The sequence below is a fragment of the Acanthopagrus latus genome, chromosome 11, assembly GCF_904848185.1.
Source record: "Acanthopagrus latus isolate v.2019 chromosome 11, fAcaLat1.1, whole genome shotgun sequence".
Classification (NCBI taxonomy): Eukaryota; Metazoa; Chordata; class Actinopteri; order Spariformes; family Sparidae; genus Acanthopagrus; species Acanthopagrus latus.
Window position 1 is genome coordinate 17954596 of NC_051049.1, and position 19042 is coordinate 17973637.

Sequence of the window (19042 nt, forward strand, 5' to 3'; positions counted from 1 at the left end):
TGAGTTTGTGTTCATTACCTCATTAGTATTGTAAACATAAAAAATCCTACCTTTCTTCTCCAAAACTACATAGTGCTCCTTTAAGCTGGATGAGAAATTCCTCCTCTTGTTAGGTCCTGTATCGAAAAACTTTTCTCCATCTACACATTTTTCTTTCTGTATTTGTACATTCTCACACTTGGCTTACACTATGTGATGACCCCTGTAATTTCACCCGATTAACAGCGTGACGGTTTGAGATCTGGCTTGGCTCACTGGCTAACTGTTCTGATGACAGGTCGAGGCAGCCCGCAGGGACGAGGACAGACAGTCTTGACACACACCACGCCGCGGCACTGCAGCACCTCTGAGGGTCGCAGTAATCCTACCGTATACCATTACACCCGGTATAGACTAAACACAAGGCCAGGTGAGGGGATGACGGAGCAAGTGGTGTATGTGTGCGCGAGCGAATGCGTCCGCCTAAGCATGCATTTCTCATGCAGTAGTGTGGATGTGTGTGTGTGGGCCTGCTGGCCTGTCTCACCCCGCGTCTCCTCCGCCCTCTACACATCGACGGTGACCAAAGGCGAGTGTGCGTGCCAGCATGCTCGTGTGTACGTCTGCGTAATGCAGAACAGCCTCGCCTCTCACCCTAAACTTGAAAAAAAAAAAAAAAGTCACAGCCAGGAGGCCACTTTGAAATACCAGGTGCTCATTTGGCAAATCCAGGCAACTGGGGTGTTTACATTTCAGCGACTGAGAGGGGAAAAAGACCAGATGCCCCCGTGAGCTGCTCAGCAGCGTCCATACAGAGATCACTCACAGCGCCATGGGTGACAGACCTGTGTGTGTGTGTGTGTGTGTGTGTGTGTGGGTCTGTGTATGGGAGGGGTAGAGGTATATAGAGCGCTGGGTAAAGTCACTAAACACCCTCTGATGACTTGCAGCAGGGCGACATGATATAATGCAACAATGCTGAAAATTAGCCTCTTTGGTTAGTTTTGTTTGTTTGAACAGCACCATTTTCTGTCCCCGCAAACCGCACGAATACACACACACACACCTCGCAAACACACGCTCTGTTTCTCTTCCCCTCTTTCCCTCCTTATTCCTTATTACTCGGCTCTCCTTCTCTGTGGCTTATGAATAGCTCTATTGTCCTCTCCCATTGTTGACTCACTGTTTGCAAACAGCTCAAGTGCTTCCTTATCAGTTAAGAAAACAATGGGGCATGAATGAGAGTACGTGTAATGTGGAGTTTGGGCCATCTGCAGAGGCAGTAGATCTCTTCTAACACACACGCACGCACGCACATGCAGTCACACATATATGCAACAACAGAGCACCTTGTCCCGGGGCTGGCGCTGCAGACGTTTTTATTGTTTCATTATGTCTACTATCAATTTACCGGCAGTAAATTCACTCTGTCTCGATAAAACATTGCCTGTCAATTTTCTTCACAGCACCTGCTCATAACAAATCACTGAGGCACTCTTTTCTGACTGATTGCTTCTTGGCAGAGCGTTTTGTGTTGTCTGTTTGTATCAGCGGCAGGCATAAGGCGGCTGAGCGGTAGTCATGGGTTGGTGTGTGGGTAGACGCTGGCATCGCAACTGTTTCCTTGTGTGTGTGTGTGTGTGTGTGTGTGTTAGCCATAAAAATGGGTGGGGCTGCTTAAAGAAAGAGGGGAAAAACGGGCAGCGCGTTCCGAACTGGTCTCCCGTGTGTGTGCACACGCGTAGTGAAGCGCGCTTACTTCTGCGGACATCTCAACATCGAATAAATCTTCGAGACAGAGACTGCAGACATGCAAATATGCTCGTGCAGCTCTCTGTTTGCGCTGCATGCATTGCTTGGTGAGATTAGAACTTAAATACCATTACGATATCACCTTCAAACATTTCCCAAAGCTGCTTTAATGTTTTCACAAGTGTGCGTCATGTAAATGTCACCGGGGATTGGAAAGTGGTTGAACTTGGCCCTCCTCCTGTGTGTTGCTGTCTGTCAAACGCTTGTTGGGTACAGTCATGTGTTTGTGTGCGCGCCTGCACAACTGCATGCATTCATCCCGACTGCCATGTGCACACTGTGCAGGCTTGTCCGTGCATGGGCGCGCGTTCTTGAATTACATATCCGCTTTGCAAAAAAATTACCTTCTCTGCCAGGCATCTTGCTTTTCTCTCCGCCCGCCAGTCGTCTGTCACGGCACGCATGAGTAGAGAAAGTGAGAGGGCAACGCGCCGTGCTATTATCCCAAACCTCGTATTTAAGGCTGCACAACAAGCTGCAGTCTTCACGGAGCTTCTAACTAGGACTTTATGTAGCGTCTAGGATAGGAGAGGACACTTAAAAACATGTCCTTTTCAAAGATAGAACAGCACTAAAAGTTGACATCTTTTACTCAAAAGTACACAAAATGACACATCTTAACAACAGAAAAACGAATATGCACTTAAAAAAAAAAATGAATCTAAGTCCTTGTGTAAGTATTTTCGAGCTCAATAAAAGCTGAATCAAAAACTCATCTGTAGTCAGTCCATGATTATTGGCTCTGGTGGCTGCTTTCTCCGATACCAGACAAAATTCGATAGTGACTACGTGTGAAGCAATCCGGCTGCAGCTATAGCAGCAGGACTGGTTGTGTGACTCACAAGTAGGTGAAATATTATGAGTTGCAGCCTAGCAGCTGAGTTTCACTTGTTGCCCAAAATATTGATGATGTAATCATGTGTAAGTGCACGGACAAGTCGGAGCCCCGAGGCAAAACAATAATGTTGCCCTGCTGTGTCTGCCTCCAGTCTAGCGGAGACAACTGCGAAACTGCAGGGTGGTTGTGTTTGTTTCATCCACGGCTAGACTTTTTTTTCTTCTTTTTTTAATGCTTTTGGGTTTCTCATCCAGGCGATATGTACGCAAAAGCTCAAAATAAAATTGCAATAAAGACAAGTACAGTCATATCAGCATGGAGCTGTGAACAGACATGAGACTGCTGCAGTAGTTTTCTGCTCGACAGAAGAGCAGTTCGCTGACATACATATCGTTTCACTATTGCATACAGGCTTTAATACTGTGTTGTACAGCATCATCTGAACAGCAGATGTGGTGAGTCAAATTTCTAAAATGTTTAATTTTAATCTGATTATTAAAACGCGGTACATCACGAGATCTAAAGTTAAATATAAATCAAACGGCTGGTTTACCAAAATTACAAAGGAACAAACAACAAATACAACCCCAGCATTGCCACAATTACAGTCAAACACGTATTTAACGACAAAGTGCTTCATAGCATCACCAACAACAATGAATTAAACATACCAAGGATATGTTTAACAGAGCTGTTTGCATCCACCTCAATACAATGAACATTAATGACACCTTGTTGTGGCGCTCGGAGTATCACTGTTCCCGAAACAACGTCCTGATTGCTCTGTAAAATCCACATTTTCAGCAGAATAGGAACTATTTCACTGACACGAAAAGGTTCAGAAACTGCTCAGACCGAAGCCTGTGGATTATCCGGAGTGAAGCTACCAGTATGCCTTATCAGAACGTCTCATCTGATGGTTGAACAGCTTCAGAAACCCTTTTGATGAAAGATTAGGATGGGCTGTCTCTCACAGTTTCTGAAAGTATAAACCACCAATTTCACATTAGTCAGTATTCCATGAAGTATCGATTTCCGAATGTGATGTAACATGGGGGACAGTTAAGGTGGAACGCTCCTGTCTTCCGGCAGCAAGTATCCACGCGATATCTCACGTGACTTTTCCAGCCTTTGATTTTAGTATTGTTTCTTACACGAGGCTCCTTTGTCAACTTTGAGGTAAATATTGTTTTTTGCTAACAACAAAACAACAAATTGTCCGTGTATTTATATGGAACTAAGCTTTAAGAGTGGTCCATCTTAACTGTTCGCCATTTTTCGCCGTATTTGGAAATCGATACTTCTCACTGACAGGACGGCGGCTAGCGGAACAAACAACCGGTAAGGTGAGTTGTTCAAAAAAACTTTCTTTTTAGTAAACTCTGTGTACACAAACAATGTTCTCAATGCTCATGTTCATGTGTAGAGACCCTGGTGATACTACGATACTACAAGTTTCATGTTGAGTCGAGACTTCGTAGTGTTTTAAAAATAGCGATTTTGATGCTAGCGTAAAAGCACTCCCACTGAAAATGAGCTTGACTCTACAATATAGTTATGCTTTTACACAAACTTTTGATTCGGGTACATTCACATAAAAAGCCTAGGTTGCATTTTGGCGAGAGATTCACTTTAACACCAGCGCGATCCGCTCCACCTGCTGACGTGACATTCAGGTCACAAAACATGTAATGCCAACATACTGTTCTGCGAGTGGGCTGGCTGTGTTGGACAGCACTTATGAGCATGAACGACTTCTTTAAAAGCATAAGCCGACCATTTGTAGGAGGGTTCCCGGGAAGACTGCACCTGCTATCAAGGTGGCGACTTTTGATTTTGAGACTCATATTTTCCAGTGCTAAAATCTGGACAAATGAAACAAAAACGCGACATGGCTAAATGTTCTTTCGTGCGTACAACCTTTAGGTGAACCAAATGTTTAATGGATGGCGGTCAATATCTGAGTTTCGGCAGCAAAATATATTGTGAGCGATTGTGATTTATTAGTTTCATTAAAGATCTCTTGCATCTGTGTGAGTGTCATGACAGTTACTAACCTGCGATGGGGTGAATTCAGTTTTTACTTGATGTTTGTAGTAGTCCTGGCAGGTCCCTTCTGTCATTTGTTGCTTTACATGCTAACTAGTGCTCAGGAGGTATCTGGGTGAGAAGAGGGAGCTAATAAGGACAAACACATGCACATACATGCACTCAAATGCAGTGCTACGCCAGGGTAATAAGTACGTTGGTTTCATTACGCATACGCTACAGTAATAAGGACTTAGCACGCACGCACACACACACAGCCCACCTCACACTCACCCACGCTGAGGTAATAAGGGCTTGGCTTACACATAAACACACTCACAGACATACACACTGACTGACTACAGTCTTGCACCATCTTGCCAAGTGTCTGCTCTCTCGCCACATGCCCAGCAGCCAGCGAGCCAAGTAAAAGACCAGTTAACCAATTGACCAGCTGACACCCTGTCGCAGCAGCACCTCTGCAGCACCATCTACTCTCATTCAGACACATTTATTCAGGTTCCAGATCACTCAGCTGAGCCCTCTTACCCAGAAAGCCAGGAGTCATTAGAAATATTACAAGCATTTACCCTAAGATGTGCATGACATATCGTTTTTGGGTGTCCAGATTTTGGGGCTGGCGGTGGTGGTGGTTAAGCCTCCTCTCTGCTTCCCATTACACGGCTTTTGGGTCATGGTATGTCGTATACGTGTGGTGTGATCACGCAGAGAGAGAGCAACCAGATGGGAGCCCCGTCGAATGGTAGCGAGGGCTAAACTGAAACCATGTGCTTTTGCGGTTAGAAACTCTGTCATGACTAACTACCTCTGGGAGAGCCGCAGTAGAGCCGGACGCTGAGGGGGGAGAAAGTCGCATTTCACCTGACTGACAGTAACTACACAGGGATGATTTGTTGTATTTGATGCTCGTAAAAAGTAGACACCAGAGCTATTGACCTCCGCTTCTGTCAGTGGCCTCAACTCGGTCTCCTGGATGAGATCGGAGCGCGGCAGTAACTGCACAATCAGGAATTCTGACATCCTTTCAAATAGCAGAAAAAATTCCTGCAGGCCTGGTCAATGAGCTAGTTTTTGAGCCTGTTTATGAGAGATGTTCATAGTAACCTCCAGTGACCTACAGTAGAGAGGATCCGCCACCATCTGCCTCTGTTGGCAACACTCGGGGTCACAGCCTGCACGGAAGATTGCATTTTGCAGCTGGACATGCTGAAAGGTCATGGGTCAACAGTGGGTTTCTGGGTACGGCGAAAGAACGGCGCCCGCGAGGGAGGCACCGTGTTGACATTGTGTTTGGACACTTTGAACAATGTTATCTCAGACAGTGTGGGGCTTTGGGCCAATCAATCATTCTGTTATTGGACCAGCAGCGGTGATTATTCATCCTGGACCTTTGATTTCGCCTGACGTCAAATGGTCCGTGCGTGTGCCTCCTTTTTTTCCCCCCCCTTCCCCGTCTGGACTTTGTCCTTGGGAATTTGTCATGGCTGCATTTATCGCATAACATTTAGTTATTAAAAGTAAATTGAGTGTTCTTTTCTCAGTCCAACGTGAAAGCAATCCACTGCCGCAATGGAAACGTCCAGAATATTTATGAATCAAAAGCGATTTTGTTGGCACGGGTCGAGCTCAAGATATTTCAAGCTCAGCCATGGATGCAAGGAGACAGCACATAAATCTGGAATGTACAGGCAGGAGTGCCTCGGGAGCAGAGAGGGAGCAGGTCGCACACTGGGGAGGCCATGCATTTACAATGGCGGTGATAGTAGCAACCAGCGGACTTTTTTCCGTCGTGTTAATGGGAAAGGCTCTGGAGCGTACAGTGGTGTTTCTCCTGGCCACTGCACCTGCCTTGACCCCCCACCCCACGCATACTCTGTCACTCAGGCCAGACAAAATACAGTAATACAGAAAAGGGAGGCATTGTGGGGAAAAAAAAGAGAGAGAAAGAGAAAAACATGTTGGAGGGATTAAGGGTTGACACTGAGACGTTTGTGGACTGATGTATGTTTGCTTTTGTTATGTTTTCAAACAAGTGCTTTTGAATTAAGACCATATCCATTTTGGAAACACGCTCGCCTCCTCCGCAACAGATGAGTGTGAAAAACGGCCTTCGAGTGCAAAAATCATTCTGAACAGTGAAGGTCAAAGATTCAAGTGAAGAGCGATGAGTAAAATACATTTAAATGGCCGCTAATTAATTCCACTAGTTTTCTTTTTCAGGTTACCATTTGTGATACAAGTTATGCCCCAGTGTTTTGTCAGGTTTTGGAAAAATGGCAAAGCGGAGAAGAGAATTAGTCCTCCGAAAGGTAAGTGTTAAAAAATCCAGCATGCAGGCTTACCTAGATTATGTATGTGGTCGTAAATATTGTGACATTCAGTAATCTGAAATCCTGGATAAGCACTGGCTAAGTTAAGCAAGTTAAGCACCTTCGGTTAAAGGCACAGTGTGTCATTTCTGCTGCTAAGGATGTTTAAATTAAAGATGTGTTTTGATGATGTCGTCAAGTGGCATGGGATGATGGGAGTTTTTTACTTCATTGTATAAGTATGATAAGATACAGTAAAATTTCATTGTCAGTTTACACTGAGGTTCATTTTGCATCCCCAGCAGGGGAGGCAAAAGTAGAGTCATTGTACAACGCACATGCAGTGAGTGGAATTCTGTACTTCGGCTGAGAGCAACGAGAAAAGAAGATGATTCCCCGGGACGGAACTGTCAAAGCAACATGCAGATTTCTGATCTCTATATAGTCTATATTCATTTAAGGTGCAATCTGATTTTTTTTTTTCAAGATGTGTTCTTTGCAATGAGTCAATGACAATGTTGAATCATTAGGAGGCATTTGGACTGAAAAAGGAGGTAGCATTAGCAATTGGACTGGTATTGACCACTGAACACACTGAGAAGCTCACTCAGACACACGGACTGTTAATCACTGGACGACAACTTTTGGTAGCTAAGCTAACAGCTGATGCTGCTGACAAGCCGGTTAGCACTAACCCAGAGTCCTGCCACTTAAGAAGCATATATAAATGTATTAACATATGAAATGTCATTTGTTAATTGTACACATAGTATATTGGATTGTATATAGTTAGATGGGAGCATATGAAGGGTATACAGGTTGAGGAATGGAAGTAAATTGATAAATGTTAATTGCTAAGTTGTGGAGAAGGGGCAGGATGAAATAAGTGTATACTTCTTCCTACTGCTTTTCAGGCATGTCAGTGCGGAATATACTTTGTAACATGCTTTTTAAAATGTTATTCTTCTTATTTGTAGAACTGATCAAAGTTTTTGTTTGTCCGAAACACATTTTCATTCATCCATTCACTCGTTGCTGATAAAAATCTCGGACAGAACTGTTCGTCACCTCCTGACTAATCATCTGATGTTTCCCCAGGAGTCAAAGCCACGGGAAACCAAGTGGAAGTGCTCTTGTTTGAGGTCAGTATCGGGCTTTTGTTGTGGTCTGAAATCTCTATGTACAGTTACAAGCTACCCCTGAAGTCGGGAACTGAACCTCACTAGCCAGAGCTGGAAGCGAGAGTGTCAGCGCTCTCTGCGTCATCCTGCAACAGGTTATTTCCCTCGCTCTTTGTCCACACATCATATAATTAGCATGCCGGGGCTGTTTGTCAGCCATACGCATGTGAGTGCCTGTGTGACACAGTGATCCTCATCCCTCATCTATGACTGCCTGTCTGCCTAAGTGCCTGCCTGTCTGTCCGTCTGTCGGCACAAAAAGACAGCGGGGTCGTGGTGATGGGAGGTTGAGTCATAAATCTACAGTCAGCTGAGACACTGAAGTATATCTTTTCTCTGTTAGGTAGAAGAGGTGCTGAAAGCTGAGAGATGCTCACCGGAGACGCGCGGTAGCTGGTTGTGGCAGAAGCTGGGGTGCTGGTGGTGGTGAGGGAAGATGAAGGGTGGAGGGGTCAGCAAGGAGGTGCTGATTTACAGCGCAGGACCTTGGCTAAAAGCGAGACAGTAGATGTGGTGTTGGCTGTGTGTGTGTTTGCGCTGGTGTGTGTTTGGGGGGGGGGGGGGGGGGTTAGGGTGAGGGTATGCAATGGTGGTCTTGAGGGGGTTCAGTCCTGGCTGCAGTTGTGATCCTGTGTTAAGTGCTCGGTCAGTGGTGAAGGCCTTTAGGATTAGACCCCCCCACCCCACCCCAGCCCCTCCCCACCCACGCAACTCTTGTAAACAGCCCCCTCTCTCTTTCCCATGAACACACACACACTCACGAACAGCAACCCGCCCATGCACCTCCTCTCTGCCTGGATTCCAGCTTTGAGCCCCTGTGAGATTCTCCAGAGCCACCCACCACCAATTCCTCCTCTACCAGCACTACCAGTACTCTTTGCTGTTCATTGACACACACACACACACACACACACACACACACACACACACACACACACGTCAAAAGACACTCTAAAATACCAGCGGCTCACCATTCCCTTAATATTACCAGAGTAAAGCGATCCCCTCACACTCACATCACATTAGTGCTGCTATTAGACCATACCCAGACATAAGAGCTACGGGGTGTGTGTGTGTGTGTGTGTGTGTGCATGCGTGTGTGAAGTCTGCCAGAGTTTTATGCATGCTGAAGGGGGGTTTACGTGTGTGTGTGTGTGTGTGTGTATGTGTGTGTTTGTGTTTGCGTCCGGGCATGTGATTTGTGAGGGAGGAAAGGTTGGAGAAGTTTAGTGTGTGTCAGAAAAGCCTTGAGTCTATGTTTGTGTGTGTGTGTGTGTGTGTGTGTGTGTGTGTGTGTGTTGCATTTAAAGAGAGAAAGTAGGGGACACTGATATCCTGGCATGAGATGAGTGGGAGGAAGGATGGATGAGGTTAGCGAAGGTCTGGCGAGGGCGCAGTAGGTGTAAGCTTGAGAAATTTCCACATGGCGGTAAAATGTCTGCCACTTTACTTATTGACTTCCTAATGCGTGCCAGGTGCTCCTCACGAGCACTTAGTGGACCATTTGTCCGCGTCTGTGTACAGTATTTGGGTGTATGTGTTTGTTTTAAGTCACATTTGGAACAAATTGTGGACTCCAAAACCAGATCGACCGCGGCCTCGGGACAAAAGTCGGTATCCGCAATTTGGTTTTCGGAGCAGTTGCATTCAGGCCCAGCTAAAATATCCTCCTGTCCTCATTGAGTTAGATTATAGGGTAAAGGTAGGGACAACGGTTAGGGGCAGGCATGTTTTGGTTATGTGTAATGGTTACGGTAAGCCTCCTAGAAAAAAATAAAAAATAAAAATCAATCCAACATTATTAGATTTTGTGTGTGTGTTGGTGGGTGTTTACACCACTGTGACTTTCACCAGTTCTCACCAATCTTGACCAGTGACTAGTTAAATGTCAGCCATCAGGAAAAATATCAACTAAGTCGACTGTGCAAGCAACTCATCAAGACTCATATTTACGTTGGTCGTTTAGCAGTGACCTCTATTGGCCACGGTCATAATAATTACCACAAAGGAGGAAGTCAGGTGACGGTGTACAAGGAGAGCCGAAGACCACATATGGTGGAGAACTGGGTCGCTGGATAGATCGCACCAAAAGTCATCAGCGAGTTATCGACTTGACATCATGTACCAAACGGAACTTAATTAACTAAGGCACAAAAGTTACATAAGTAGCCAAAAACACAATCTTTTCGAAAACTCATTTGTTTTATTTTCCTGCCTAAACCTAACCATGCTGAGACTGTATAGAAAGTATAGTTTGCCTTGATTATGTGTCGTAGGCACATGCAATTGAATTATAAAATTAAGGTCTCTGTAGTCTGTTACAATTACTGACGGAAAAATAGTAATGACATCCCAGTCGTAATCCATAGTACTTTCATCTGAATACCTTATTTTTGGTATGTAAAAGAGAACATTAACTCTGTTGACTTGGGGCTTTACGTCAAGCATGGTCTTATTTCACATCTCTGGAGCACAGCTGCTTGGACAAATATGAGTGCGACACCATCAGGGGTGGGAGCGGCTTAAGAGGAGATGTATCCGTCTAGACAGGCTCCGTTCATCACTCAAACTCTGAGTGCTGTTTGCGATACAATCTTTTGAATTTGCTCGTTTGCTAATCAAATCAGTGCACATCGCCTACATTATAATTGTATTATATTGCCGAACATCCGGAAAGCTACATGTTTATATTTCATTTCATTTCATTGTCCAGTTTAATTTCTTTGTATTTATTACATTACAACTGGTAATCGGTAATCTGTTACTTCAGTGACCATCCCAATACTGACAGTCAGTCTATAGCAACAAGGCTGTATATAGAGTATTTCTGCTGCCATTCATAGATGGGGAAACTCTCAGCCATACACTATAAAATGTAGGAAAATAAACCCGCTCCATAAGTTTTGTTAAAAGCCGATGGTAGCTATAAAGTACACAAGCGTTGATTTATTAATGTGGACGTTCCAGTCATTGGAAAAAGTCCTCCCCCCTAGTGCGTTGGTTTATACCAAGCCCATATTTATGGTTTGACACACTTATATTCTATGCTGGCAACAGTCGGGGGTTCAGGAATTCTTTGAGCCTTGCCCCTGGTAATCTTTTGTTTATCATGGGCCGAGATTTTTGATCTCCTGGGAGAAACCTTCAAAGGTGTAACATACTCCCAGCAAAACTCTGCAAAATCCTTGTTTTCTTTTCTTAGCAAAGTTGCTCTAAAGTCTTTCTACCTCATTTCCTTTTAAGAGCGGCCATAAGCGTATAGAAGTAACCAAGGTGGCAGCCGTGAACTCCGTGTGCTTCTGGTTGCCCTTTAATGGCGACCAGGCAGGAGGGCTGGGGCTTCGGTGGTTTTGGCAACAAACGAGACGGTCCTCTTTGAAGCCGCCACAGATCCTCTTACCCACGTCGTTTCTTCACTTATAAAATGATTTTCCTTTTAAACGGACTCTGTCATTGCGATATATATGGGCATCTGACAAATTTGGTGTCATTGAGACAAACTACCCCTAAAAATACCTTGACTGCGTCTTTTCATCCAACTTTTACTGCCCTTTTCTTGTCTGCCCGTAGTATTTTGATTGTTTGCTGTTTGATTGAGACCAAAATACTAAAATTATTTATTGTAAAAAAAATTAATAAATAAATCAACAATGAATGTTAACATGAAACCAATCTGAAAATAACAAAGCTACTTTAATATATATATATATATATATATTTTGTATTTTATATGAACAAAAACAACCTGTATGAGGCACCAAAACAGCAAAGCACGGTTAATGACACAGTAGTGTTGTTACAAGTGCAGTAAATATGTACAACTGTGGAACAACAGCCTGTATATGGCACCAACTCTAAATAACTGTTGACAGCCATGTGAGTATCATGTGCAGAACCACTTATCATTGTTATTATTATTTTCATATACAATACAACAGTCAATATCATGTGCATTATTGTGTTGATTATCTGGTGCAGTATGACCTTTTCTACCTTACAGTTAGTTCATTTTTAGTCTACGCTTAACTTGTCTTCCATCAATCCTTCTTTTATTAGGCACTTGTTTTAGCAATTTACGTTTTGAATATAATTTATATTTCACTTATATTATATCTTCTTGCCTTCAAATTACTGCGTGTCCCAGTGTCTGATCCTGACCCTACCAGCTGTTGCTGGATTTTCTATTGTACTGTACAATTTAGCAGAAATCTCTGGCACTAGATTTTCCCTCTCAATTACAAAAGCTCTATTTTATCTTATCTTACAACAGAGTTTATATTACTGTCACAGTTATTACGATTTCTAAGAGTTGTATCCCACATGCTGGGCTTTAGAATCACAGAGGGGAAAGACAGACTTGTTGCACATTTCTTTTCACTTGGCATTCTTCTCGCTCTGGGTCTGTTAGCCGATCTCTCTTCATAAAAAACAGCGTGGGTTAGTTTATCTCTTAAAATCTTTTTCTATAAAATGTATTTTTACAACGCACAAACCGATAAGTAGTTTCCAAACGCTAGGGAACACAAAGTGAACAACAAAAAAAAAAAAAACTCCCATTGACAATTTTGGCCCTGTAATACCAGGCTGGAAAACTTTTACTCATTCACATCCAGGAGTCCAAGCGTCGGAAGATTTTCGGCCAGCCGACTTTCCACACTTGGAAAGCAGATTTACAAAATTTTAGCGAGACTTTAACAAAGTACAGCTAGAGAAGGCAATTTCTGGTGACATTACAGCGTGAATGCTGGGTGCTGAAAAGCTGATGCTGAACTGCACTTCTGGCTGTCATTTTCTTTTTGTTCCCCTCCTTTTTTTTCTTTTTTGGTAATAAAAAGTACTTGCAACATTTCTTTCTAATAAAAGTCAGAAAAAAAATAATAAAATTCACAAATATTAATTAGGGAGATAAAGTTGGAAAAAAAATGAATTACACAAATTAGCAAAATTGTCTGAGATGATCTTTTTAAAAACTATTTATGAGGGTGGCAACACTAACACACAAGACCAGAGACACAAGACAGAGACGCACGGTTAAATCTATCTGCCTGCACCTCTCAGGAAATGGCATCCAACCTCTCAGCTCCCCTCCAGCAGACCAGCCCTTCTGCTTCACTTGGACACTTCGCAGGTTTCCCTCACCTAAAGCGTCTCCTCACATACCTGCGGAACAGGCCTTCAAATTCCACTGTGTCCACATAATTATTATTCTTTGCATACTGATTGAAAAGTTGAGAGTCGACTCACATTAACTTTAATAACTTTATCCGAGGAGCTGCGTTCAGCTCTCCAGCTCCTTCTTATCTCCAAATACAGCAGAGAGCACATCAATATTCAACATAATTAATAATGGAATCGACTTCGGCTATTTAGCAGCTTTTTTTTTTTTTTTTTAAATATATATATAATTTCTTTTTTTTTTAATGCTGACTGTGCCAAAGTTGGGCCTCTCATCTCTGGCTCTGTTTTATATGTCTGACTTAATTAAATGCATCAGTTGGCTATTACTGATCTGAACCAAACAAACTGGACGCAGCACTCAAGTCAGCATTAAAAATCAAGAGAGTGACCGGGTTCAGCTGAAACACCTCCTGTACATCAGGGTGAGAGCTGTGGCTGCTGTTGTGTCAGCAGAGCTGTAATTCCCCCCACAGATCACAGGAGTTTATCTGAGTGAGCAAATGGCTATTTCCGTCTGTTCAAAAGCGGCATAAAGACTGAAAACTGTGAGGGGAAAAGTTTTATTTTTTCTTTTTCTCTCTTTTTTTAATTTAAATAAAAGTAACTTATCCCGAGGGCAGCCGTTTGGACCCTGATGCATATTTTCTTGGCAGATTCCTTCACTTTGTTTACGGCTGTGTTGAGAGCGGGCTGAAGCGCGCCCCGACACAATAAAAGCAGTGTAAAGACTGAGGGGAGAGGCTGTTAAAGGCTCGGGCGTGACTGATGCCCCCCCCTGCTCCAACATATCCAAAGGAGGAGGAAAAGTACATTTCAGGTCTATAATTCTGCAGGGGGAAAAATAAATAATTAAATTAAATTCACTGCCCGCTGCCCTTTTGCCGGACCGACTGGGTTAAATGTCTCGCTGTATTTGAGGAGCGATTAAGAGGAAAGCGCAGTTTTGTTCCGCACCAGGGAAAAAGCGACGCGTCTGAGGAGAGTTCCTCAGCTTTGTTATTACTGTAAATTAAAAGAGAGAAACTCCAATGTCACTGACCCTGAAACAGAAATTGGTTAGGAAAGTGTTTTGTTTTTTCTTTTTTTTCATGAGCACATTCTGCAAGAAACTTTGGATTTTTTTTCTTTTTCCTTTTTTAAAAAAAAATAAAATAAATAAAAATCCATCCATATTTATTTTATCCTTTTCAAACGAAGTCTCGATTATAAACGCGCAGGACGTGGTGATGTCACTTTCATACTCACAGAAAAATCTCCAAACATCCGAGGTGAAAAAAACGTGAGGGGTGGTGGGATGTCCGGTGTCCGCCGGAGCGCTTTTCAAACTTTTCCAGCATTTCCAAGTCAAGCGTTTGATGAAAGAGAGAAAGAGTGCGGGAGAGAGAAAGGGACAGAAAGAAATGTTTTAATCAAAACAAGAACTCAGCAGAAACTTCCTCTTCGCCTTTGGATCGTAACGGAGCGACCCGCAGGGAGGCGCTGTGCGTCCATGCCTGTGCACGGGGCTCGGAGTCCCAGTGAGGAGAGGCAGGGTGACGCGCTGCGAGAGAGGATAAAACAGAAATAATGATACTAATAAAAAAAACAACAACCTGACAATCGCTGCAAAACTGTCAAGTCAAGCTTTGCGCATCCGCGAGTAAAATGCAAGTGGAGATTTACTGCAAAATGTTGCGCAAACTGTTCCCAAAACAAAAAAAAAAATCTCCCACATGATAGTATTTGTGTCTCAGAAGTGTTTTAAATCAAGTGTCTGGAGGGGAGGATCGTTTGGTTTGTCGCTGTCGAGATGTGGGGAACAAAGACTGCTCCGGGAAGAAGACGTACAAATGTTTCAAATGCTTGAAGAAAAAGAAAAGAAAAAAAAAACACGTTTCAGAACAGACAGAGATGTCATTCAGATTATAAATATGAGACTCGATGATTGGCAAGGTAGACATTTTTTTTCAATGCAGCTGCTTTAAGCGTAACCCCTCCTCCTGCTGGTGCCCCCCTGGTCTCTCTCTCTCTCTCTCTCTCTCTCTCTCTCTCTCTCTCTCTCTCTCTCTCTCTCCCTCCCTCCCTCTCTCCCGTTATTCCTCTCCACAGCCTTGTGCCTCATTCCAGCACAAGCCTTGCCTTGCGAAGACACTTTCCACGCAGCAGCCGAAGCTGATACATTTCGCTCAGGGAATAAATATCCACAAACCGCGCGGCTGTGTCTTTACAGGAATACCACTCGATCGCGGGCGCATGTGAAGCGTGCACATGCCTGGCTGGGACTAACACACCATGGTTGTGACACAAGTGCGGCTATCTCTGCCTCTGCTCCTCTGACCACAGAGAGAAAGAAAAGTCTTCGGATCTCTCCGAGAAGGCTGTTATTTTTCTTTTCTTTTTTTCTTTTTCTTTTAATTTTCATTTCAGTGACTCTCAGCGAAATATTACTGGAAATATCGTCCGGATGGTGACCGCGGACTGGACTACCTGTTTTCAGCTGATTTGCTCCACGCGAGGGGAAGGGACCGGGAGACTTGCGCCCGTCGCCTTCTCTCTGGTTTAATAAGGCGCATTGGAGATCAGTGAAAAAAAAAAGGGAGAAGGGCTGCTGTATTCACACGTTTTACACCAGAGGGGTCTTACTCCCCCCCCGATCTCCACCTCTACGTGTTTTGGTGAATGGGGGTAACTGTGTTCCCGGAGGCTTGACACAGCTGGGACAGGGACAGGGACTTGGGACGGGACTGGGTGCGCGGAGCGTCGGTCACCCAGGATTGTACTCCCTCCTCTCTCTCGTGGGTCTATTTACATGTCCGACCTGACTGCTTTATGACAATGGATTACTTTCTGCTTTTATGCAGCCTCTTGCTGCCCGCGGTGTCCGCCGTTGAAGGTAAGAAAATCCCATGTTCGGTTGTTGTTGTTGTTGCGGTGCCTGAAGCCTGTTCCCCCTCGTTCCCAGCGAGCCAGCACCCTTTTGCCTCCCGGAGGCTTTGGGCGCCGCAGCGGGTGAGGCTCCTGTGCACCCAGATTCATTCATATGCTGTCACCCCCCGAGTTAAAACTGACGTTTTTCATCTTCAAAGTGGCCATCTGTCTTCTTTTTAGGGCTCACTAATGGAATTATTGGCTTTACGCAGCAGAGTCGGCGCGGTCGCCGGCGCAGGTTTCGGCACACAACACAATTGTTATGCGCGTCAACGAAAGCTCATCCATTTCAATGGTAGTTGTGTATTCCTTTTTGTTGGATCAGCTCTCTCCGGCTGCTGGGGCTTTCTTCGTCGCTTAAACGAAATTAGCGCCACAGTGTTGCCCACCGGGGAGCCGCGGCTCCGAGCCCCCCTCCTCCTCCTCCTCCTCCCCCGGACACTTTCCCTCAGGTCGGCGGCGTGTGTTTTAGGGCTTGTGTGAGTGTGTGGCCTTTTGACATGAGCACTACGAGCGCGAGGTCAAAGTGTGCCCTTAAAAATCACGAGAAAAGTGTATTATAATACTGACTTGATTTGGGAAAAGCCGCGGTATGATTTATTTATTTATTTATTTATTTTTTCAAACGTACACACAATTGCTTTGAAACGCAAAAATGCGATTTATATAATCAAGTCAAATGATCTTCATTGATCACTGTAGATATTTCATTCTTACTTTTGTGACTGTTTCCCTCTCTGTCTCTCTCAACGTGGCATCTATCGATTATTCATATTTATGCAGTCGCCTGCAATAACAAAGCCATCTGTGTGAGCGGAGTGTTGATGTTTGCCGTGCGTAAAATCGATGGGAAATTCTAGCCGTCTCTCTTTTCTCTCTCTCTCTCTCTCTCTCTCTGTAGTGGTGTCCCACTCTTCTGTTATTGCTTTCCTATATTTTGGGATGGCTCGCTTTGCTCTGTTTTTTGGGGGGAGAGTGGGGGACGGATAAGAATGGGGAATAGTGGAAATAAGGTTGGAAGGGGCCTAGAGCTTGAACTCTGAGTGCTGGAGCCCAGGCGAGGCTCCCGGTTGGTTTGTGATGCCAGTTGGAAAGTAGGACAGTGGGCCACTGGCTCAGTGAACGCCTTCTCTCTCTCTCTCGCTGTCTCTCGGTTCGTTCCTCGGCCTGTCCGCAAGATGACTTAAGTGTTTTTATTCATTTTCTTTATTTTTCATATTTAAAACAAAGTAAAAAAAAACAAACAAACAAAAGAAGTCAAAGTCCTAATTATTTACTCCAAGTCGAGTTTAACTTTGCCCGAGGATTGTCGAGGTGACGTCAGTGAATCGAAATAAAATGGAAACAGCCACATACAGCGGACAGACTGCATATATACAGCAAATACACAGAGACACCGCCGGAGCAACGAGAGCAGAGGACAGTGCTCTGGAAGGAAACTTCATTTTCCCTTTTTTGTTTCACTCGTGTTACTTATAAGCCACCAAGTTAAATCTTTTGAAAAAGAAAAAAGAAAGAAAAAGAACACAAAAAACACACACTGTGTTTGGCTCGATACCAAGTCTGAGTGCGTTATTTCTTTATTTATTTATTTATTTTTTATTCAAACTCCTCAACTCGCTGTCAGTGTCGTGACCCTCATTTGGGAGAAACATCCGTGTCGGTGCGGAGAGAAGACAACGCCGCTGCTTTCTAAAGTCGTCATGAAATCACCATTCCGACTAAATTGCTTTTTCACAGTACAGTCGGCTTCTCCCCCTCCTCTCCTCTCCTCTCCTCTCCTCTCCTCCTGCCACGACCCGAAGGCGCACGGCGGAGGAAAGTGCCACACAGAAATAAATACGGTAGATCTTACCTGATAAGGTTTTGTTGTTTTATTGGCACCCCTGAATAACACAGCGAGTGATAACAAGAGGCACTGCGCAGGAGTTACTTTAACACGCGACATCTCGCTGGAATGGAGTTTTTATTATTATTTTCATCATGAAATAATGAATTAATTAACGTCCCACTCTCTGCGCGGCTGGCTACAATTACAGGTTAGTTGAGAGCAAACTTCTAAACAAAAAAATATTTCTGAAATTGTAGTTCCTTTACTCCCCACCACCACCCTCACCCCTCTGGACCCCCTCGCAGTGACCCCTGTGGGTCACCGGACCCCAGTTGGGAACCACTGACTTAAAACACATGGCTCGAACGGATGAGTGGATTCTTGTTGTTCAGAAGTTTTTTGTTTTTTTTTTTTTTTGGTGTGGGGGGGTTCTCCGGAGGTAGACACACAAACAGAGAGATGGGGGGGAGAGAAGAGAAGAGGAGGAAAATGGAGTGAGAGAGAGAGGCAGAGAGGTCAGAGGCAGGGGAGGAGAGAGCGCTGTGTTTTTCTCGCCGGTGATCGCAGAGGTGGCTGCGCACAGACCTGAAGTTGATGTATTTCGTTAGAACAATCTTTTCCCTACATAAGTGATGCCATAAATTGTACCCGGCTGACCTGGCTGGGGGGGTTCACCAAAGCTTTTTAATACAGCCGGATGATTTACGGCCGCTGCTGGGACTTCTTTCAGGGATATCTGGGCTTTACGGCGATTTAGGGAGAAACGAGCGGCCTGCTGGGGAGGTTTCCCCCCCCTCCTCCCCGGTCCCACCGTGCTCCTCTCCGGGGTCCCGGGGTCACACAGGCCGGGGGAGAGGCTCCTAATGAAATCAGCGTTTTCTTCTTTTTTTTTTTTCCCTCTTCTCTTTTATCCACTTCTCATCTTCTCATCTAATAGTTGAACCTCTTCCATCCTGTC

General features: G+C 44.4%; 1 protein-coding gene and 1 long non-coding RNA gene across 7 annotated transcripts in view; both read left to right on the plus strand.

Annotated features, from left to right (window-relative positions):
* The first annotated feature begins 3771 nt into the window (after positions 1-3771).
* Positions 3772-6987, plus strand: LOC119028856. Its single transcript, XR_005077826.1, has 3 exons — positions 3772-3808; positions 3944-3975; positions 6899-6987. It is a non-coding gene; the product is annotated as an uncharacterized LOC119028856 (long non-coding RNA).
* An 8472-nt stretch (positions 6988-15459) lies between these two features.
* Positions 15460-19042, plus strand: part of LOC119028652 (ephrin type-B receptor 3-like) — a 60153-nt gene continuing 56570 nt past the window's right edge. For all 6 annotated transcript variants that reach the window (XM_037114875.1, XM_037114879.1, XM_037114877.1 and 3 more), the window contains exon 1: positions 15460-16218. In XM_037114875.1, the coding sequence (XP_036970770.1) occupies positions 16155-16218 (64 nt within the window). In that variant the 5' untranslated portion in view covers positions 15460-16154. The remainder of the gene's footprint in view (positions 16219-19042) is intronic.